General features: G+C 42.9%; 6 protein-coding genes across 6 annotated transcripts in view; 3 read left to right on the plus strand and 3 right to left on the minus strand.

Moving 5' to 3' along the window:
- mus301 (mutagen-sensitive 301) overlaps window positions 1–3,782 on the plus strand; it is a 53,277-nt gene extending 49,495 nt beyond the window's left edge. Inside the window, exon 8 of the mRNA XM_089259131.1 lies at window positions 3,574–3,782. Coding sequence (XP_089115257.1) covers window positions 3,574–3,667 — 94 coding nt within the window. The 3' untranslated portion in view covers window positions 3,668–3,782. The remainder of the gene's footprint in view (window positions 1–3,573) is intronic.
- A 10,292-nt stretch (window positions 3,783–14,074) lies between these two features.
- Window positions 14,075–16,626, minus strand: LOC108650663 (uncharacterized). The gene is made up of 2 exons (XM_018099874.3): window positions 16,276–16,626; window positions 14,075–16,175 (listed from the first exon to the last, which is right to left on the minus strand). Exons 1-2 carry the CDS (start codon window positions 16,330–16,332, stop codon window positions 15,633–15,635), a joined length of 600 nt encoding a protein of 199 aa, XP_017955363.1. The 5' UTR covers window positions 16,333–16,626; the 3' UTR covers window positions 14,075–15,632.
- Window positions 16,627–18,530: 1,904 nt separating this feature from the next.
- Window positions 18,531–19,136, plus strand: LOC108650598 (uncharacterized). Its single transcript, XM_018099786.3, has 2 exons — window positions 18,531–18,688; window positions 18,774–19,136. Exons 1-2 carry the CDS (start codon window positions 18,671–18,673, stop codon window positions 18,936–18,938), a joined length of 183 nt encoding a protein of 60 aa, XP_017955275.1. The 5' UTR covers window positions 18,531–18,670; the 3' UTR covers window positions 18,939–19,136.
- Window positions 19,137–19,821: 685 nt separating this feature from the next.
- Window positions 19,822–20,307, minus strand: LOC108650654 (uncharacterized). The gene is made up of 2 exons (XM_018099864.3): window positions 20,153–20,307; window positions 19,822–20,075 (listed from the first exon to the last, which is right to left on the minus strand). Exons 1-2 carry the CDS (start codon window positions 20,168–20,170, stop codon window positions 19,905–19,907), a joined length of 189 nt encoding a protein of 62 aa, XP_017955353.1. The 5' UTR covers window positions 20,171–20,307; the 3' UTR covers window positions 19,822–19,904.
- Window positions 20,308–20,943: 636 nt separating this feature from the next.
- Window positions 20,944–22,589, plus strand: Yod1 (Yod1 deubiquitinase). The gene has a single exon (XM_018100697.3). The coding sequence runs from the start codon at window positions 21,288–21,290 to the stop codon at window positions 22,347–22,349; it is 1,062 nt and encodes a 353-aa protein (XP_017956186.1). The 5' UTR covers window positions 20,944–21,287; the 3' UTR covers window positions 22,350–22,589.
- Window positions 22,472–23,138, minus strand: LOC108651203 (protein Asterix). The gene is made up of 3 exons (XM_018100704.3): window positions 22,887–23,138; window positions 22,747–22,827; window positions 22,472–22,696 (listed from the first exon to the last, which is right to left on the minus strand). The coding sequence occupies exons 1-3, from the start codon at window positions 23,040–23,042 to the stop codon at window positions 22,607–22,609; spliced, it is 327 nt and encodes a 108-aa protein (XP_017956193.1). The 5' UTR covers window positions 23,043–23,138; the 3' UTR covers window positions 22,472–22,606.
- Window positions 23,139–23,152: the final 14 nt, after the last annotated feature.

Genomic DNA, 23,152 nt, shown 5'->3' on the forward strand with positions numbered 1-23,152 from the left:
TACCTATCCTATCCTATCCTTACTATCTGATGAAATTCTAAAGCAAACCCATACCCAGCAAAGCTCAATAAGCTAAAGCTGAAGCTGCAAAAACCATTAGACTACGAACAGTTCCTTAAAAAAGTTTGCCTCTGCAATCTGTTTAAATTTAAATAGAGTTCACTGCAAGACCAACTGTCTGACTCTAAAATATATTAATAAAACGTCTTGCTGTTGGCCACTGGCTGACTGGCTGAGTTGGGCAATAGCTGTCCAAGCTGGCAGCGAAAACTATGCAGCAATTCGTTCAAGTATAAAACTCAAGTTACTTGCAATGTGAGCAACAAATTTTAATAGCGAAACTCCATTTACACGCGCACATGATCTGTTCGTCGCTTGGCTTTAAAATTGTTAGCGCTGTGTGTGTGCTGTGTATGTGTGTGTGTGTGTGTGTGTGTGTGTATGTGTTATATCTCGACTTTGGCTTTTTGTTCAAACTTACTTAAGCGACCTTCACTTGAGAACTCTTGAAACTCTCGCCTCTTGCATATATTTCCCTTATGAATAGCAAGCTCTTAGCAGCCATGACTGCTATCATATGCCATACACACTCACATTCACACACACACATGGAGAGTAACTGGCGCGCGTTATACAGTGCGTATGATAAACGCAAGTAAAATTCGTTGGCTCGTTGCGCATACGTCACGGTGTACGGTGGCGTTCTATGCGATTCAGCTAGCGCTTATCTGCCCAACTTTGAAGCGCTCTCAAGTGCACTTAACTAAAACGGAGCATTGCTTGAAACAACAACAGCAGTGGCCACAACAACTGCAGCAAAGAGCAAATGCAGCAAGTAACGTGTGCGGCATTTTATTAAAGTCGAAGCAGTTGCAAGACCTAAGCGCAACTTAAAATGCATTTAAGCGCTTCAAGTTCCACAATTCGGCGACTATCAAACAAAACTTTCAGTCAAAGCAGAGCAGAGCAGCATAGAGCAGCCAGAAACAACTAAAAGTGTCATCATGACCAGCAACAACAACAAAGCAACAACAACAGCAACAACTTGCACACATGAGTTATTGCATTGTCGTCGTAGTTGTAGCTGTCCTTGTTGTTGTTGTTGTTGTGGCTAGCGGCCTTAGCAGAACCTACTGCTGCTTCTGCTCCTGCTGCCTGTTCCAAGCTGTTGTTGTTGTTGTTGCCGCGTCAGACGGATTTAGTGGCGCTTAGCACACAGAAAAGTACAAGAAGCAAATGCAATGCAAGAAATGCAAACGCCAACCGAGCTCGCCCTTGGTGCCCCTGTCAGCCCACAGCTACTACAGCTTAGCCTTCAAAAAGTGTGGACACACATTGACTGCCCGACCTCTCCACTCCCCGCCATCCGCCAATCTCTTCCAGTTCCACTGGGTGCAAGTCTTTGTCTCGCGTTATTTGTTAGCACTTCAAAAGGATTTTAATCAAAGTTTTCAAGTGGCACAATGTCTTGCCCTCTCTCTCTCTCTCACACACTCTCGCTCTTTCTCTTGGCGTGCTAAGTTTTTTGGTTTAACTGAGTGCACTCATTGCCTGGCTCTGTGCTCTGCAGATTTATATGCCATCACTCACTGTGATTTAATTATCTTTTGTGTTTTCTCTTTACTTTTTTTTATGGCTCTTTCTTTGGCCACGCATAAAATTTATGCGACGAGTTGAGTTAGATTCGTGGATAGATTCGTTCTTAAGTGCGCTGATGTCCATTATCCGGGCTTATGTTACGATTGCATTCTATGGGCGACTGCAGAAGGATACACCGAGAGGAAGAGAGGGCACTATCGAAACTTTCAATTGATTTAATTAAATGCAACAGCAACAAAGCCGCAAAAACTACTCTCGAACTCGAAATATTCATTTTGCGCACATTTTCAACTTTGCACTTCTGCTGCGGTTGACACCAGGCACCACTGCAGCAGGCCCTCCTCTTCCTCCTCCTGCCGCCTTCTGCTGCCTACTGTCGACTCCTGCTGTGCCCGCTGTTGGTCAGAGGCGTTTGTGTCCTGTGGCCACTTGTGGCACTTAACAATTTTGGCAGCGCGACGTTTTCAAGTTGTCTCGTCGCTTTCGCATTTTTTGACAAATGACTGAGCCTCCTCCTGCACCTCCTCCTGGCAGAGCCTCTGCCCCGTTAGTTTCGCCTTTAGCCTTCTTGATTGACTGACTGCGTGTTTTTGACGCTGCCCAAGTGCTTAGGCTGTTGTCAAAGCGCCATCCGAATGGATATGAGTACTTAGCCCACTCGTCAACCCTTCGCAACTTGCAGCTAGCACCACAAGTGCCTGTCACTGAGATGCGCCGAAGGTGGCTTTTAACGTTGATGGCCAGCAGCGCCAGCAGCTTAGAAAAAAACACACACTATGCTTTTAGCAGGGCTGCAGACTAGTTTATTGGAAACGAAAACGTTATCCGAAACTCAAACGATTGAGAGAACAAACAGTTGAAGTGTCGACAACATTTACCCAATTGATAGCTTCGCGTTAAGACTGCAGTTGAGCTGGCAATACTCCAAGTGCTAGCTGAGCACTGAGCTCTGTTAGCAGATAACATTTATTCAATTGGTCGCTGAGACTGTTAACAGAAAACACTTATGCAATTGGTTGACTAAGCTGAGTTAATATTTAACAGCATTCATAAGCCTCTAAAGAGTCGTGTTGAACTATTAAATTAGGGCCAACAACGGGCAAATTTGTGTTTCAGTTTACTGCCATTTTGACTAATTTCAAATTCAGTGAAACGTTTCCAGCTGTTTCCAGCTGTCAATAAAAAGCAGTCACCTTAGGCTAATTTAATTTATCGCACATTTTCCACCGCGCATTACGCTTGAGCTGAAAACTTTACATAATTGGCAATGCATTCGAAATGCGAGCCAACCAACCCCAGAGCCCAGAGCTAGCGCCAGTCATTAAAGGGGAATTTTCGATGAAGCCTAAATGTATGCAACACTTTTTTGTTGCTTTCAGTCGAATTACAAGTGATTGCCGCCTGTTGCTCTGCTAATTGACAATGTTGTTGTTGTTGTGGTATTTTGATTCATGATTTTGATCAATGTAAAAAATCTATACACCATAGATATGCAAAAAATGTTGTCAATGCAAATTACAAAAGCCAAAAATAGCCGAAAGGGAAAAGTTGCTAAAAAAAAAACATTCACTCCTATTGCAACTGAACGACTTTTGATCCTGACAGACAGACTGTGTCTGCGTATGTGCCTGTGCCTGCGTGTGTGTGCGTGAAATGAGGTTGAAGCGTAAACGTAATTAAAATAGCTGAATATACGAATCAATAAACAAATTGATTATGCAAATTTACTGTTTATTTGCATGCCAGTTGCCATTGTTCATTGCTCTGTGTCTGTGTGTCATATGTGTTAGTCGATGTGTAAGTGTCTGTGTGTGTGTGAGTAATTTATCTATGTATTGTTGTTTGTTAGGCATTAATCGCTTTTGTTGCTGTTGCCAAATTGTTTGCTTGCATTATTTTTAGTAAAATTTATATGCATTTAATGCTCAATCGGAGCGGAAATAAAAACTTGCCTGTTTTTACATATTTTGCCAGACTGTTAAAAACGGAAACGGAAGGCGGAACTGTTTCCCATCACCAGCGGCAGGAAAGGGCGCAGCAATGGGACGTTCACAGTATGCGTAATTGAGTTATTTTTGTAATTTATAAAGCGCCACATGATTGCAATAATGAAGTGTTGTATGCGACTCTTCCTCTCACTCTCTCACTCTCTCTTTCTCTCTCTCTCTCTCTCTCTCTCTCTCTCTCTCTCTCTTTCTCTCTGTGCTTGTCGGATCCCATCAAATGTGTTTTTAATTAAACATGAGCAACAAAATACAAATAACAATTCGCAGCAACATAAACAAATGAAAATCAAATTAGCGTAAAAATAACCAAGCTTAATGCCCATTTTCCAGCCAAAAACTCTGCATTTTATTGCTGCAGATTGATGGAGATAAATTGCAGCAAATATTGATTGAAGATTTTGCAAAAATAGTTCATTTATCAATGGCATTTCATCTGGCTTCGTCCTGAAATAAGCTGCAACATGGCATCTGATTAAGCCAGCATCAAAGTCTTCTTGCTCTAGCTTTAGCTGTCAAAGCACTAAAATTGTGTTTCAACTAAGTGAATTTAATAACAGAATGATTGATAAGCAGATTAAATGTCAAATTTTAAGGAACTTTAACAGTTTAATATATTAACAGCCTGCTTAAGTTACAGTGCTAGTTAACAGCGAACTGTTATAGAGCAGCAGCTTTGAGCTGTTAAGTGCGCTGTAATGTAGTTAACAGAAAACTTTTAAGTTGCTCTCAAATCAAAAACTGTTAAGTAGCAGAGTGTCATTGTTTTGAACAATCTTTTATAGCCTTTCAACTGATTTGCTGTTGCACCTGGCACCTGGTGTGTATCCTGTACTTTTCTTTCCAGCTACTTCCTCTTACTGAGCTTAGTGCTTATGTTGCGCCTGTCTCTTTGGGTGACTTCCAAATCGCTTAAATTGCCAGTAGAAAGTCAGGCGAAGAAAGATTGAGTCTCCCGCATTGGCATAAGCTTCAATGCTCTCTATACCCAGTTGCACCTGACGCTTCCGCCGACCCAGCTGCTGCGCCCCACGGCTGTGTCAACATGCCGTGATGCAGCCCACTGTCTTCCTGGCTTGCATCTGATGCACAACGGCAAATTGTTGCATCCGTTTTCTTTTAGCTTTTTAAACGCACACACACACGCACACATACACTAAGGCTGGCATTCATTTGCATGTGTGGAGGTTGTCTGCTGCTGCTACTGCTTCTGTTGCTGTTGCTCCTCGAGCAGTTCCTGCAATGACTGTTTCCTGCAGCACACACACACACTCACTCACACTCGCACACTCACCGAGCCGCTTATGTTGTTTGCTTTCGTTTTGCATTGTTGTTACTCCTGGTGCTGCTGCTGCTGCTGCCTTCTGCACCGCAAATTGCCTTTAATTCATTTTCCGCAATTACTGCAGGCGCAAGTGCTGCCATCGGACAACATTGGGCAATGGGCGTGGCATTCTCATTATCATGCATGTCAACCAGAACAGAAACCCTGCCATGCTCTGCCCTGCCACTCTCTCTCCCCCTGTCTACGCTGGTAACACTGTCAGCATTTTTCACATTTGAAGCGTATTCCGTTTGCATGCCTTAAGGGTCCAGTTTGAGTTCGATTCGCATCTCCATATAAATGAGACCTGTTCCCCAGCGCCTCTGTCCAATGGCCATCATTTTAAGCGCATTAAGTAGCCCACAGTCGAGGCTAGCATCGAGTGCTCCCTGCTAAGGTCAACGCTGATCACTGTCAATCGCCTTGCTACGTGAGCATCGACGCAGTTCCAGTACCCAACGTCCAGCTCCAACTGCCCATCGCAGACGCATACAATTAACGAGCCAACGCAAACAGACAGGTTACAACAACGATGCTTAGGCATTGCCAACGGGGAAGATAGCCAGCTCAAGATGACACTAGAAGTGGGCTCAGCTCTATTCGAAATATTATTTCAAATTAACTTTAAAAAGATCAACATTTTGCCATTTGAAACATCAATAGATCTGACTATATTTAAGCGCATTCTACATATATTAGTGCCTAATAGGGCATAACGTTTGATAATCTACGGCCATTTTAATCTACATATAGATATCGTTAATTCAAATAGCTGCTTAGCCACGATCTAACTGTTATCGACATGTTTAACATCCTTAACTAAATCTTGATATAATTTATAACTGGTAGTTAGATCAACAATAGATCCCATCAGTCTAGTGCAACGCCTACTTCGATGTCCCACAGCTGACAAGACACATTTGGATTACGCCGTATTACCCGGCGTGGCAGTGATAATATCAACTGCGAGCATGCAGCTTGTAACGGGAATTGGAAATGCTTACGAATACGTCCGGAACTAGTGGCGTTGTTATTCGGACAACTCGTAGCTGCACATTTTGGCTGCCTCGCTGCGCGCCATTTTCAATTTACTGGCGCTGTCATGGCCGGAAGACGAATGCGGGAGTGTGAGTGAATGAGTGTGTGTGGCTGTGTGTGGGTCGTTGTGTTGTGATTGCGGACTGTTGCTTCAGTTGAGTGGCGCCAAGTCGCTGACCCGCTGCCGAATGCAAACGGAGTTGCAGTAGGAGAAGGAGAAGGAGAAGGAGACGAACACAGAGTCATAGAAAAAGAAGGAGACGGAGACGGACATGGATGCGGACAAGGACACGGAGACAGGCACTAAGCCACATTGAGTCCAGCACAGGGTGCTTCTATTTTTCTTGTACCACGATTTTTTTTTTTGTGCTTTTGTGTTCGCAGTTTTTGTATTTTTATTTCGTACTCGTTGCCGTCTCTGTTGTAATTGCTGCTAAAGCAGCGCCAGGCAGCAGAAATTGCAGCAACTGTAATAACAAAATGGCCCCCGGAGTTGTTGCTGTTGCTGCACACACACACACACAGACGCACACTAGCACACCCACACACTCATACTCTAGCTGGGAAGTGTGCGCATGTAACATATTTCCAGCTTGACTTATTTTGACTTTGTATGTTTCCCCTTTAGCCAGAGTCAGAGTCAGAGTCAGAGGCACTGGCAGTGGCACAGCCAGCGTCAGAGTCGAAGAGTCGAGCTCCATGTCTCCCGCACTCCACTAGCTGGCAGTGCACCCACAGCCACGCCCACTTTATTGTAGTTTGCTGCAGTAAATGGCAAAGTTTATTCAACGCAAAATGTGCAATGAGAATGTGCCATGAGAATTGCCATCGGGTGGGCGGTTCATCACGAGGGTACGAGGAGGCGTGGCTGCACTAACGCTGCACGCTGATTTCCTGTTGCATTTCCGGTCCCAAAATGCGATTGTATATGTGTGTGCGCTCATATGTGTGTGTGTGTGTGTGTGTGCTACTCCGCTGCAAAGTAATAAAATTATATTGAATTTAGGGCACTTTTAACGGAAATTTGAAATTAACCTGCAAAATAGATTTCGAACAGTTGCTCGCTGAAAATTGATTTAACAATGTTTTCAAGCTACATTTGCTGCTGCGTGAGTCCAACGTGTTGATTGCAGGAATTTAATAATGCCCAAACAGTCGAACTGCATTCAAATACTTGATAAGACAAGCTGCGGTGTGTCAAGAGCCAGGACAACGACTAAGCGATACCCTATGATCAACGTAATGCTACTCGAATTATGAGCAGTTCCAGCTGAATTCTCTCGGAACGAAGACTTGACTCTCCCATACATATGTATATAGTCTATCATATAATCTATATAATTAACATATCTAGGGCATTTTAGCATTTGAACTACAGTTCATCTGAAAACTCCAGCCTGAGCTCAGCTCTATATAATGATGTTGAAGCACTTGAATTAATCCCGTTGTACCTTCCAGCAGCATTGACATATATTTTCTCCGTTTTATTGCTTTCTGCTGCTTCTTCTTCTATCTCAATTTATGCAATTTACTTAAACAAAATGGCGCATGGAATGAAATCCACTTTCATTTGCTTCTTCAGTTGGCATCTGAGTCGCTTGGCAATTGGGTCAGAGATCTGTCGAGGTCGCGACGTCTTTGCTCAAGTGTTTGACATTGTGATGAAATTTCATCTTTTTGCTTCAACAGATTTTTGAATGCTCCAGAAATCAATTTCAATGGCTGCAGCCAACAATGAAAATGAGTAGAGCGAAGCGTAGCCATTTAAATGTTTTATACAATTTGTGAATCTCACACTTGTAGCGCGCTCTCTCTCTCTCTCTGCATCTCTTTCTCTCTGCATCTCTTGCTCTCGCTCACTCACTTTCTCTGGCCGCCGCTCTGCGGCTGTCTATTGTCTTTTTTGTGAACAATGGCAGGTGTCATGCAGGCATTGCCTCGAAAGGATGACACCGGTGTGAGAGCCGTGCAGGTTAAGATCCCTTTGTGCATTTTACGCGGAATTACACAGCATAAGCAGCTGCCACAGTAGGCAACACTCTGCCCACTCGCTCCCACTCTGCCTCTCTCTCTCTCTCTCTCTCTCGCTCTCAGTTAACCGCAGTTCCACTCGCACCATGCGGCAAACGCCAGCAGGCGACTTGTCTGCTTTGTTGTGCCCACGTAGCGAGCGAGCCTTGTGCAACCCATTGTGGCCAAAGGCAAACACAAGGCAATGGCAGCAGCAGCAGCAGCAGCAGCAGCAGCAGCAGCGCCAACCAATTGCATACCCTCTACCCCATCTGCCGCCCTTTGCCCTACGACAGTTGATTTAAGCTGCACAAAAAACTAAACAACGAGCAGCACGACGACGATGAGGACGAGGACGGCGACGAGGGCGAGAGCGAGGGCGAGCACGAGGACAACGAAGGCGGCCACACAAAATGAGAAAATGGGGAAAACGAGACGACTAAGAAAATGCATGCACAAAAGTAACTCATAATTAAGGCAAGCCAGCCAAGAGCCAAGCAGTCCGCAGGATGCATACCTAGAAGAGCCAAGCAGGAGCAGGAGAGCCCACTCGTTGCCGGCAGCCAGCTCCTTCTGTTCGTATGGCAATTGCCAGCGTATTGTTGCCTACTTTTTGGGCTATGCTACTAAGTAGTTCGCATTAGAGATGGCTAAAGCCACTTCAAAATGGTTCCGCTCAACTCAACCAGCTCCGACGAGATTCAACATACTTAGCTCTTCCTCTTTGGGTAGTTTTAACTCATTTCGGAGTAGCTCCAATTAAATGAACTAGTTCCGGTCACTCTTCCAGCGTTCGCTTGTCAATTTTCAGCGTAGGCTTACTTAATTTTCGGTTGCACATCCAATTGGTGAACTAGTTCAGCTGAACTTCAGCAAGCTCATTTGTAGAACTTTAGGCTTAAGTACTATTTAAATATATTTAATTACCTTTCATGCCATTTAGTGCATAAAGATTTAATCTCAAATGAAACTTATGCTAGAACTAGTTCAGTTCACAGTTAATTTCTCATTATTTTATGCACAAACTTTGAACTTGCAGTCCAATAAGCAGTCAAAAAGTTTTCCCTTTTACATAGTTCATTTGGCACACTCTACTTAACAGTTCAGCGAACTAGTTCTTATTTCCTGGCACACTTGCGCTGCCTGTTGGCTCGCTTGCCATAGACTCGCATAGTCGTAGTCGTAGTCGTATATATTTTTGATATGCTTCAGCAAACACCTGCAACGTCTCAACAACAATGAAAAATATTGTTAAGTAAACTGCACAAAGGAGCGCAGCGGGACGAATCCAAGGGACGAACGGGGGAGGGCGGGGGTGGTGTGATTCTGTAAGGCTGGAGGAGGGCTGCAGGTTGTCGGGGTTGCAGTTTTTGGTGCATTAGCGGCAAGTGCGTTGCGTCCCTCACAGCCCCATGGCCCCCCAGTCGTCAAGCTAAGGTGCACTCTTTATTGTTTATGTTTGGCTTTAGAGCTGCATTGTTGTGTGTGCGTATATGTGTGTGTGCATGTGTTTGTGTGTCTGTGTTTGTACTGTTAATGCATTGCCTTGGCCAGGACATGCAATCTGCATTTGCGACGAGTCAGAGAGTACCACACCCGCCTGCACCTGCACCAGCTCCTGCGCCAACTCCTGCTGCTGCTCCTGCTTCAGCTCCTGCTCCTGCTCCAGCAGCTGCTGCTGCTCCTGCTTGAGCCTTGACTTTTGGCAGTCGGCGGATGCGAAATTCATGGAAGCTGCAAATCATGGCAATTGCCGTTGGCCAACAGCGGGCAGCGTTTCTTTTATTGTCGGTCCGTGGCACTTGCCTGATATATGAATGCGCTTTATTGAAATTACGAAATTAATATTAATAATGGGAGCTATGGAGCTATGCAGCCCTGCCCTGTCCGCCCAGCCCACACGGCGTATGCACAACATTTCCATTAAATTTGCTGCGTTCGTTTGTCAATTTGCTGTGCAGCAATAAATCACATGACTGCGACGAGGCAGCCGCAATGAGTCGCCTTAAACCCAATTAACCCATTAGGCGAGCGCGTCTTAGCCATTTGATGCGGCTGCCCAGAATGCAATTAAAGGATGCAACCAACTAAGAAGACATCGTCGTCCGCATCGTCCGCATCGTCTCAGCGTCTCCGTCGCGCACTCACATTTAATTTTTATGTGGCCAAGGACGAGACGCTGCACAAGTGGTGCAGGCAGAAAGTAATAACTGCGCATTGCCATTATTTATGTTTATGTCCGCACTACATCATCTTCAAATGTCCAGACCCACCCCTGCGCCGCGCTCCCTTTGGGCCATAAAAAACAAGTGCCGGCGGACAAGTTGTGTGCAGTTGTACAGCAGCGAGCTAGATGTCTATATCGCTGCTGCTGCTGCTGCTGCTGCTCCCTCCGGATGCTGGGCGGTGCAGCGGGTGGGTGGGTGGTTGGTTGGCTGGTTGGCGACGTTTAACTGCCGCAGTTTGAGTGCCGTTGAACTAATTTCCGCCGCCATCCACACACAAGCACTCACACACACACACAGACACACAGAGAGACACACAGATAGAGTGCAATGGATGCCACAGGATGCACAGCCTCCTCCACGATTTGGGCTTGAGCTTTCGCTTGAGCCTCTGGCCCGCTGCAGTTGCGCCATTTCTATGGCACTCGCATTTGTCATTGAGGCGCTCGCTAATTTGACATAAATTTTAAATGCTCCGATGCAGAATAGAGCCTGCGGTTAGCCAAAGGCACTGGCCAGCCAGGCTGACGGGCTCCAGCTCCAAAGAAAACGATCCCAAATGAAAATGGTTTCTCATTAGTTGCATTGCCTAATGAAATTCCACTTGGAGTGATCAAATTGACTGGCTGGCAATAAACTGTGCAAAGTGGACTGTGCTGATGGCCATAACTGTAAAACGCCAAAGAAAATAAAATGAGGAAACTCAACTCACATGGAAATATTTATTATATCTACAATTGAATATTTGCATGCAAAATACCTGTGAGCCAGGGCATGGCAATGCCAAAATCAATAAAGTTTCCATAGAGTGTGCCAATAAACCGAACAACTGACAAAACTTTGAATAACTCTGATGAAGTGCAGCTCGCCTCACCTGTCGCAGCTGCACGTGTATGAAAGAAAACTTTTGCTAACTCAAAAGAAACACAAAAATCAACTTGAAGAAATGCATAAAACTACATGTTTCCAAATTGAGATATATATATATATATATATATGCACATATATATATGTAGATGTATATGAATAAAAGAAATCAAAATTGAGAGTTGAGAATACAAAGTGAAACTGGGCAATCGTTAAGGCTTTTGTTGCTTTGGGCAGGGGGCAGGGGGCGGGGGGCAAGGGGCAGGCGATGCAGTCATTGAAGTGAATTGAAGTGAAGACAGCGACTCTTGTTAGTCTTTGACTTTGTACGAATTGTTATCGTTACAATCACTTATAATAGTTGCTGTTGTTGTTGTTGTAACTGTCAAATTGGCAACACGCAATGACGTTGTTGTTGCCGGCTCGTTTTGTAAACGGTGTCGCACACAAGAAATATGCCAGCTGAACTATGCGGCACATAAAAGCCACGGCTGGGCAGCTCTATCAAATTAGCTCGCTATTAGCCCTTTTTGTAAGGCTGACGATGCGTGATTAGCGACTCTCTGTGTGTTGGCCCATTGTCTGGGGCATTACACGTGCGAGATGGCGGGCATTGAAGGGCGTTTGGCACACGCCCCACACCGTCCCTCCCCTCCCCAGCGCGTGAGCAATGTGGAAAAAGTAGCGTTAACTGAGTGCGTTGCCATGGCTAATGCAGTTTGGACTTTTTGCTGTTTGCATTTTTTTGGTTTCCTTTCGCTTGGCATTAGGGGGGAAACTGTTGTAGTATTTTGGCAAAGACACGCTCTTTAATCTCACAAGTCACGCACTGATTTTGCAATTTGCATGCAGCGACCGCTAGATGGCGCCAACCAGCGCGACGTGTCTATCGCAACGAACGGCAACAATCAATATCTGAATTTCCATTGCAGCAGCAGCAGCAGCAGCAGCAACTACTAGAAATTTTATGCAAACACGAAATTTCATAATTTACTTAAGATTTCCATTTGGCAGTTTTTATTCGAATACATTTCTACAAACGGCATTCTTAATGCCCTACTCAACGCACTCGGAATGGCAGCAGCCCACAGGTCGTATGCATAATATATCTATTATCCATACGCATAGCCGATGGCAAATGTTGTTGATGGTATTGATGCACACATACATATATACACAGCTGCTGGCCGAGCAGTTTAGCATTTGAGAATTAAACATTTTAGCTTTCAATTTCAAAATGGACAATTCACAAAATGAATGCACTTTCGCTTTAGCATTCCAATTTGCATAGAATCTGAGATTTCTTGCCGAACGCTGTTAGTGGAGCGGAACAGAAGGAGTCTGAAGTGCAGTGGCTGCGCTGAGAGGGACTTTATATTCATTCAGCCATTTCTATGTGCTGCACATGAATATATTTAATACAGCGCACGATTGCATGCTATCTGAGGCTGATAAGCAACGCAATTAATTATTTTCTCGATAATCGAATTGAGGAAAGATCATTTCATAATGCGATATTGTGCACTTCTTAACAGCTTCATTACAGCATAAGCTGTCCTTATTAATTTCCGACGATAAAAAAAGAGCTTCTCTGCATTGCCTTTTCACCGCGCTTACCTTTGTCCGGGCCCCTTTTGTTGACTGCCTCTGGCAATGCATTGATATCGATAACATTCACTGGGCCACTGCGCCCTACCTTGGGCGCTTTAAATGCATGCATGCATGCACGCACACACACACACTCAGAAGGATACTTGTATGCATACATTCATTGCATAAAGCCCCGAACAACTTTTTCATGCTCCATTGTGTTATAAATATTCATAAAAGCTCGCCATTTTTTTTGTTGTTTTTGTTGTATTTTGTTGTTGTTGTTGTTCGCCTTTTGTGGGCGCCCGCCCACAACTAAAGCCTTGATTTCTTGCATTTCGCTTTGTTGCTATGCTCCATGCCAAATACCTCACCAATATGCCACGCCCACAGCTGAACGCCTTTCGCTTTGCGGTAACCGCAAACTATGCTTCTAATACCGCGATGGCATAAATTTAAAGCAGCAGCTGCGGTTTTTCCACTGCTTCCACTTGCTCGCTCGCTCGCTCGCTGGCTGGCTGGCTGGCTCGATATTTGCACGTTGAATGCGGGGCGAAGGAGTAGAGAGGATGTTTACATGCCACACTGATACCAGCAGCAGCAGCAGCAGCAGCAGCAGCATCATCAGCAGCAGCTACAAACTAACCGGGTCTCGGCTTTAAACCAAAGTATTTTATGCTGCTAATTGATTTTTCAAACCCAACTATGTTTTTGCAGCATTGCTGCCTCGGCGCTTTTGTTTGGCGTTCAATTAACGGGAATTTGCATTTTATCTAAAAACACAGTCCATATCACACACACACACACTCATACATACCTACACTCTCGCACACCAAGAGCTGCTTATAGTAAACCACATTTCGAGCCCGCGTTAGACAAAAGTTCTTTTCATTCTTTTCTACTCTCTCTCTCTCTCTCTCTCTCTTTCTCTCTGGCAATATATTTGCTATTGCTGAGCACTAAGTAAATAAGCAGCTAAAAACATTGTTTATTTGGCATTGTGCACACTTTTTATTGCAGCTGTACACTGTGATCTTTGAAATCAATCAACTATACCAATGTTTACTAAATGCCGTCATTGCAAACAATTCGTCAAAGCAAAGCACATGAAAACAATATTTACAAAAATCATGAATAAAATCATAACTAGATAGCTGTGAATTACAAGGTAAAGTCCGACCTTTTCACAGAATTGAATAATTTATTAAACAAAATCTAGATATAAGCTACAGAATAAATATATAAAAAAATAACGTTACATATATTTACAATTTCCATTTCTGTGAATTTTTCTTTGCCCACTATAAGTAGTTAAAAAAGAACATATTTTACGAAATATGTATATAAATTTAAATATTCAGTTTGATTTTATTTTAAATGCCACTATAAATACTTACATGTATGTATGTTTATTATAGTAAATCTTATTACCTTGCCATAATTTACTCATTCATTGGCTTAACCATTTCCTGTTTACATACAATACAATTCTTTTATTAGAGCAGCTCAACATCAAATGTTGTTAACAGCTTAAGCTGTTTGCTGTTAATAGTTACAGAATTCTCTTGTGGTTAACAGAACATATCAAGGCTGCTGTAAATTAGCAGTGCGCTCGTTGTCTACGCTTTACATCTTAAGCTGTAATCAAGCAGTAAACGAATTGCAATGGCCACACAGCTAAATTTGTCTGGCCGAGACTCGTAAACGATCTTTGCGGCTGGCTATCCACCAATGTATATATTTAGCTTCAATAACAATTACTGTAGAGGCTGGAAGGAGGGCTGGCAGCATCATAAAAGTTGATGAGTCGTGGATACATAATGCATGAGCTTGACCACAAAGATGACCACAGACAAGCCAGGCACATTGCAGTTGCCAACAGGTTTCAAGGTCAATCGGCCGCAGCCAAATTAACATTGAAACTGCAGTCTCTTACATGGCTCGCAAACCGGTTGTCTTCTTACATTTGGCAATTGCGACACATGCAACATTAACAGCAACAACCACAGACAACCACATAAAAAAATGGGAATAAAAACAACAAAGCTATGACATTGAATTGTAAATGCAGGCGATAAAAAAAGACCGAAAGACAAAAGTGGACAGTAAAAAAAAAGAGATCAGCAAAAAGAAGAAAGAGTCCAGCAAAAGTAAATAAATGTAAGCCGCCGTCGGATGTGCGATGCATGTGCAATTTGTTTGTGCAAAAAGTAACAACAGCAACAACTGGCAGCACACAGATTACGTATACGCAGCGTCTGCCAATGTCCATATCAATGGTCAACGATTGCCGCTGCTACGGCTGCTGCTGCTGCTGCTGCTGCTGCTGCTGCTGCTTCTTCTTCCGGTGCTGTAAAAGACATTGACATTTTTCGCTCTACTTTGTTGTCGCCCGTTTAATGCCCTTTATTTTCAGCTTCTTTTTGTGCGGCTCTTCCTCTTTTTATTTGATATTTTGCCATGGCCAACGCCGCATTACGTCACTTTCACTGTACTTTGCGGCTTAAGCCCCGCCCAGACCGCCTTCTGTTTACCATGCTGTCTCCGCTGCTGCCTCCGCTGCTGCTGCTACTGCTGCCGTCTTTGTTGTCGTTGTTTGTACTAGTTATTTGTTGGTACAAACAAGTGAATTGCAATAAAAATACTCGAGCTTTAATTTATGGCTGCGTGCGTGCGACTCTCTTTGGGCTATGATTTATTTGAGACATTTTCGGGATCGCGTTTGCTTGCCCCGATTTCTGTTTTCGGTTTTTCTGTTTGTCTCGCATAATTCATGTGCGTTTTCGTAGTGCTTTTAGCTCAAGTTCATCAGCTCCGTATCAACATCAACTGAATAATGTTTTCAGCTTCCGACTACATCTTAATGCATTTATCATTCCAAGCGAAGACAAATTAGCCAAATGATCACAAACAAAGGCCTGGAGTGTATTTAGCAAGATTTGCAGCCGCTACATGCCCAATCAAGTTAAGTGTTTATCAAAAGTTATAGTCATTAAAGCCATCCTCACTGCTGGTTTCGGGCTTTCCGCCTGCCAGCTCCGACTCGGGCGTCTTCTTGGTGACCTTTACTCTGAAATTTATTAATCTGGTTACCTCTTCGTACACCTGCACCAGCTCGAGCAGTGCAAAGTATCTGCCATCCTTGATGAGCCACGGCAGCACGCTAACATCCAAGGTGGCGTTCTCCACGTAGTAGAAGCCCGACATCAGTGGACACGACATCAGGAAGGTGGACGGAATCAGGGGCTCGCCGTGGAATTTATCATTTGTCATGTTGCGCAGCGACTCGAGCGACTTGCAGAAGTCCACATTTTTTAATTTGAGCATCACAAACGAGTTTGGCCCGCCCGGCACATCGTCCAGCCGCCGCACAAACACCTGAATGAGCAATTTGCCAGGAAAGTGAACCAAAACAGTCAAATTGAAGTTGAGCGCGTCAGGTTTGCGCACATCATAGCTGACGAGCATGTCGTTGGGCACAAACGACTTGGAGTAGAACTCATCAATTTGCATGTTCAGCTAGAGAGAGAGAGAGACGGAGAGGGAGAGAGAGAGAGATGAAGGTGGCGATGAAGAGGGCTATTACAAGAGTCTAATTGCCGTTATATGATATACTTACACTCAGAGCCTGCGCTGCCAGCCAGGACAGAGCCAGCAGTCCGCGATAGGAACTCATAGCCAAATGGCTAGGGTGAGCTCTTCATTTTAGAGTTTCCCAACGACTCGCTTCGCTTTCAGTTCAGTCACGCCACGTCGCCTGACCTAATGGATTTGTTTGCCAGCCACGTTTGGGCATATTGGATGCCCCGATGCTTATCAACTCATTTGTATATTCGGGCTAAACGAAGCTCTGGGCGGAGGGCGTGTGCGTGATTTGTTTCAGCTTAGCAGCTAAACGGTTAGACACTAATTTGTATGTGCCGAGTCGAGTGTTCTACGATCTAGGCAAAGGTCGCCAGCAGTTCCCATCTGACCTACATATAACTAAATGCCTACGTATGTATGTGTATATATATGACCATCGTTTGTGCTGCATCATTGAGGCGACAAATGTGAAGTGAATGTTACGCACTTTTATAGCTAATTCCAAGACGACTTGCGACAACTTTACAATCTTCATATGCGAGATGTGCGAATCACATGTCTATGGAGAGGGGCATATAACATAAATAAATTGCCAGCTTGGGCCAGCCACGCCCTTAACTGAATTGCCCAGGGGCACAGAAACGGGTTAACAAGAGGCGTTGCGCGCACAGACAACTCGACGACGACAAGACGTGACAGACGCTGCTTTGATCATGATGACTTGATCAAAGAGCATTCAAACAATTTCGCTGCCCGATCAAACAAGCTGCAACTATTTACATTAGCTTAGTATCATTTGCATAAATAGATAACACTAAACAAATTTACATCTTTTTGGGTGTTTTCGTAAGCAAATGCTTTGTCATGCTTGCCATCGGCTCATTCATTCTGGTGATCTCTATTCATTTCCGCTGCACTACATTCGATAATAATAAAAAATAAAATAAAATAAAAAAAAAGTAAGAAAAGGTAAATATGGAACGACATTGACTTTGACTGATCCCAAATATACAGACATACATACATGTGTATATGTTTATTCTCTGCTTTGCTTGTCTTTATTCGTCAGCCGGCGTTCATACTATTTTGGTTTTGATTTCAATATTTCGTCTTGGCGCTTCTAATAGCCCCAAAATTTATGGATCTGTTTTTCTCTTTTTATGTCTTCAAAACTTCCAAATTGATTTTAATTGCCTTGTCCATTGGTGGACTTACGTGAGGTGCGAATTGTACCAGATCTTGCTCGAAACGCGGATTACCTGATTTCCTTTAGCTCCAACATTTGAGAAACTCGAGCACACACATAAGTGTTAATCAATTAATGTCAATTTTAATGGGCTATGATACCATATTTTATCGTATGCATACATACAAATTCTATTTCCGCATATTGCAATGTTGTTCTTAAATAAATAAAAGACCAAAACTAAAAGTCATGCTTTGCCGACGCTTTGTTGACTAATTGATAATTAACACTGGAAGAGAGCTCGGTTACAGCATTCTAGAAGCTCTGTTAAGGTGCTCTTCAAGGTGAGTTGCAGAAGTCTGTTATAGCAGAGCGGCTTGCCAAAGAGCTCTGTTACAGAACCTGTTAAATCCTTTTACAGGGCTCTGTCACTCAAGCCGATGAGTTTCTGTAACAGATATCTGTTAAACAGGTCTGCTGCTCTGCAGCTCTCGAACAATCTAGTCCCCTTGATCTATGACAGAGCTCTATTAGAGAGCCCATGTGTTATGATTGGCATAACCTTCAGTTCAGCTATGTAAATCTGAAACGCTCAGCTGCACAAAAGTGCGTTCAATGAGCAGATGAGTTTTTGTGAAAAAGTATTTATTTATCCATCAATAATCATGTTGTCGCCTTCAGAGTAGTCGTACTTAGTATAGAGTCTATTTGAACAGCGTCTAAAACTTCTTCAGTGGCACAAATAGCTCACATGGGCCCGGCTCCGGCTTCAGCTGCGTCTCCCACTTTGCCTCTCACTTAACCAATGCAAACAGAGGCAGGCGTGTCTCTCATCGCTGTTTTTGTTGCACTGCCTTATAAATATATACTTTATTTGCAAAGAGTGACACGAGCAGGTGCCCAGCAGGGCCCCAAGACTTGACTGCGCCACGTTCGACCAATTTGCAATTTGCAATTTTGGTCAGTTTTTCTTTTTCTTTATTTTTATTTATTTTTTTTTTTTTTGCCGCCTGTTGTTTTTGTTGACCAGACTCGTTTATTTATGCGCTTTTGTTTATGTATCGCCAAACATGTCGGAGAATGTAATATGCGTAGTTTACATACTATATTATCATCGAGTGATGGGTTTCTTTTTGTGCTTCATCTTTTTTCGGGCGTCGCCTCTTGGGTATAAAAGCCACAGGCACTCTGGCCACCAAGTGCAGTCAAATTTTTGGATTAAGCAGCTCTACAGTTAACCACTATGAAGTATATCGCATTGGTAAGTGTTCGATCGACAGCATTCCAAGCTCCTCAGTCTTGCTCTCTGGCTTCAAGGATAACATGTGCATTCCAACATTTTGCAGACCCTTTTCATTTGCCTGTTGGCTGTGGCTCTGGTTGCCGCTGTGCCAGTGGATGAGACCTTGCAGGGCGACAGCATCTACGGCCAGGCTGACGACGTGCACAATCCCCACGATCCTCAGGCCATATTCAAGCTGAAGAAACTGAAGAAGCTGCTGTTGGGCTAGGCCCAAATGCCAGTCAGCCAGCTAAACCTGTTGACTCTAGTCTAAATATCACGTATGAAACTGGGAACCTGAACCTCACCGCTTGGAATACATTAAACGCTTCGCTTAGAGTCTTAAACGCACAAACCAATTGCATACTCATCCTATCTGTATACGTAACTCAATAAATGTAATTCTCATAAAATCCAACAATACAAACGCAATCTCTTCTGCTTAAAGAATGGGGCTTCCGCTGGCATAGTTTTCAATGGGAACCAAGTGCTGATCAACCATGTTGACTGCTTGATTAACATTATGTGAATTCTGTTTAAGAGGCGGTAATAACTCGTTTACTATTTGTCTTAACGATTTACATGCTATTAATTGGCTAAATTTATGTATATTTTAAAGGGGTTTTTTAATTCTTTTGATCATAGCTAAAGTGAATTGCGTTTATATTGCATATTTACGTTTAAATAATCCATATATAAATAGTTTGCTGACATTGACCTTTATAAATAACTAATTTATAAATGCGAATTGTTGTCATGGCTGTAAATTTTGTTTTTAGCAACTAGCAGCTAATATAAATGCTAATTTTTCAAGACACAAATTATTTAACGAGCAACTAAAGTCCGCTTAGGTTTTCTTATAAATGTGATTTATCTTGATATATACACAAATATTATATATTCCTTATACATTTCCGTACATATCGTATATATCTGATTTCCATATTCCTTTCTTAGGTTTTCCATTCAACTTTTCTACACTTATATCTAGAAACCTTTTTATTAAAAGACCATATATTATTTCATTTAAATATCTTTTTTTTTATTTAAATATCCCTTATTATATTTTTCATTACTTTCTCATTGGCAATTTCGAATCATTTAAAAACAAGTTTTACTTTTAAATTCAGTTTTTAATATCATTCTTAAGAACTAAACACAAAATATGCTAATGAAGTCCATTTGCTGATGGCATTTAACCCAGGAAGAGGAGCTTCTTCAGCAGCTTGAGCTTCAGCAGCAAGGACTGATCGTCGGTTGGGTTGATGGGCTCATTGCCAGGTCCTTCAATACCCTGGGGAATGGCCTCCTCCAAAGGCTTGGCACTGACGGCCATGAAGCACACAGCCAGGCAAACGAATACGGTCTGTAAATAGGCAAATATAATCCACAATTAGTTGAAGGTTATATCCATAGCAGCAAGGTGTCTAGTGACGCACGCACCAAAAGAATGAATTTCATGGTGATTGAGTTTTGAGTCTTGACTCCTTGACTGAAAAGTAACTGAGTGTTGATTGATGATCTCGCGGTTCGCGTTGACAGACTTGCACTGATCTTAGAGACCGCTGACCACCTATTTATATGAGAGTTTCGAGCCGGTCTGTGCGATGTGATGCGGTGCGCAAGCGCGATCGTCTTTCATAGATATTAAAACAACACATCGTCACAATGGAAGCTCCAAAATATCTTTGTCGTATCTACGAACTGCGTAGCCCAACAATAAATTTTGTTTGGACTATTAAATGTGATTTTAGTGTACCACGCAAGGCGTTTGGATGTGTGGAAAAATAAAATATAAAGCAAACCGAGCATACTTTTTTTTGTAAAGACCACTTTTGTTGTTATTGGCCCCATTGTTCGGCTAGTCGGCTGGCAAATTGCTTTATTGACTAACATCTGGATGTGGGTTTTCGCTAATATGTGTTTCCTTGGTTCTGAGTTCTATTTGATTTGACCATTAGCTAATCGTTAACCCAACTCTCGCTCTCACTGAATAGTTATTAGCGTCTTTATTGTTGGGCTCAGTTTGGTAATACATAAGTGTTGTCATTTTCGTTGGCTTTTAAGATTTCGTCACCTTAATGATCAAAACTCAATTTCGCACGGAATAAACATTTAAAAATATTTGCCGATTTCAAATATTCTTTAGTCAAGGTCGTCGCAGACTATTCCTTCTGAAATATACATTTCTCAACTTGGCGACGTTGACTTTCGTCTCCTATTGTAAATATTATTTACTTTTAACAAATATGTGACAAAATTTGAAATTCAAATTTTTACCGCGCATAAAATGCTGCAAGGGGTTTTTTAGTGTATTTTATGGTTACGCGTATCGGCTGTCTCTCCATCAATATGGCAACAGTGTGGCAGCACTGAGACTCGCGATAACCACAAAATATTTTCTGCCCCCATCTCTAACTCACATTAAACAATAAGCAAAAGAAGGATAAAAATAAAAGTTATTAGACAATAAACAATCTTAACCAAATCAGGGCATAATCCCATCACCTCAAAATTGAGAGTTTATAAAATACCACGCAATAAATTTTCGGCAAAAAACAAACCTCGAATTATAATAATGACTGGATCGTTTAGTGTGAAGCTAAAAACGAAGAAAGGTCAATTCATTGTTAATGACCTTAACGAAAATATAACAATAGCTGAGCTTAAAACACGGATATGTCAAGCTACGGAAATTAAGCAACCACAATTGCACGTTCTGGTGGGTTTTCCACCGCGGCCATTGGACCTCAATGATGAGCAACGTAACCTGCGGTCCATTGGCATCCAAAGTGGCGAGACGCTGATTGTGGAAGAAAAGGTGGTGCCTGTAGTCGACCATTCTGCAATCATGGAGGATGACGAAGCGCTGGCGCGTCGTCTTCAAGCTGAGGAAGATGCAGAGCATCTGCGTCAGGTGACAACAAGCAATACTGAACTGAACGCCCTTAGCACTGGCGCTCAGTCCAGCAACAGTGAGAGTGAAAACGCAACTGTGTCCGCACCCACGGAAGCTGGGCCCAATGGCGACTTCAATGGGATTCTGTTGAAGAAGGTTGTGCCAGCGGATAACTCATGTCTCTTTACGAGCATACGCTTCGTGCTGAATGGCAAAGTTGATAACGAAGGCAGCGAAATGATGCGGCATATAATCGCCCAAGAGGTAGCCGCCGATCCACAGCAATATAATGATGCCGTCCTTGGTAAATCGAATGCCGAGTACTGCGCCTGGATACAGAAGGCGGACTCATGGGGCGGTGCCATTGAAGTATCGATTCTATCTAATTATTATGGCATAGAAATCGACGTTGTTGATATACAAAATGCCATTATCAATCGATTTGGCGAAGATAAGAACTTCGGGTTGCGAGTGTTCCTCCTCTTCGATGGCATACACTATGATCCACTTTACATGGAGACATCACAAAGCGCCTCCCCAGCTACCATCTTCCCTGTAGAAGAGCTGGGCGTTTACCAGCAAGCGGAGCAGCTGGCAAACGAAGCAAAGTCCTCGCGACAATTTACAAATGTCGATAAGTTCAATCTTCGCTGTTTACAGTGTGATCTACTGCTTGTGGGCCAGACACAGGCCCAACAGCACGCCAAAGCTACGGGTCATGCAAACTTTGGAGAAATTTAATACGTACTGATTTTTGGCACCATTTATATTTTGGCTTTTATTCTGTTTGCTTATTACATACTCACCACGTAGAGTTTCGCAGCTAGAGCCAACTATTTATATTTGAAATTTATTTAGCAAAATTTATTACAAACTTCCGCGGATAATTTATTTAGAGCTTTACTCTCTACACATCCAAGCAATTGTTTTGAGTTTTTGGATAATAATAAAGTTTCACTCATTTAACTAGCAGCAACCAAATGGTGATATACAATTTATTACGAGGCCCATGGCGGCGTCATTGCAGCTGGATTCTGCAGATATGACATGACCACAGCACTTACACTTAACATGAAGGAAGATAACACCTGAAAATTTCTCATTAATACAGCGACCTCAATATCATATTTGTACGCACCTGTTTGGCATCGTCGCTGGCGCGTGAGCTGGAGAAGCTAATGCAAGAACAGTAGAGTGCAAACCAGGCACACCATTTAAGCTGGGGGAGAAACACATCATATGTATTTACATTGATGTCAATTAAGACGTGGAAATTACCTTCATCATCAGACCACACATTGAAAAAATCATTCCCAAAATATTCATATAGTCGGGCATCATGTCCTCATTGGCACCTCCGCCTTGTCCCTGGTTTTTTGGTGCCTTGTAGCGATTAATTTTTTCTTTTCTACGGGGATCAACAGAATAATTCATTTTTAAATGGTTTAATTCAGGTCGATCAGATTATGTGAAAAAAACTGAAATTTTATTTAGCAGTGCAAAGGGAATGTTGATGTTGCCACATCGATTCAAAACAGCTGTAT

This window comes from Drosophila navojoa, chromosome 4 (genome assembly GCF_054131105.1).
Source record: "Drosophila navojoa isolate 15081-1374.11 chromosome 4, UAZ_NAV_1.0, whole genome shotgun sequence".
Classification (NCBI taxonomy): domain Eukaryota; kingdom Metazoa; phylum Arthropoda; class Insecta; order Diptera; family Drosophilidae; genus Drosophila; species Drosophila navojoa.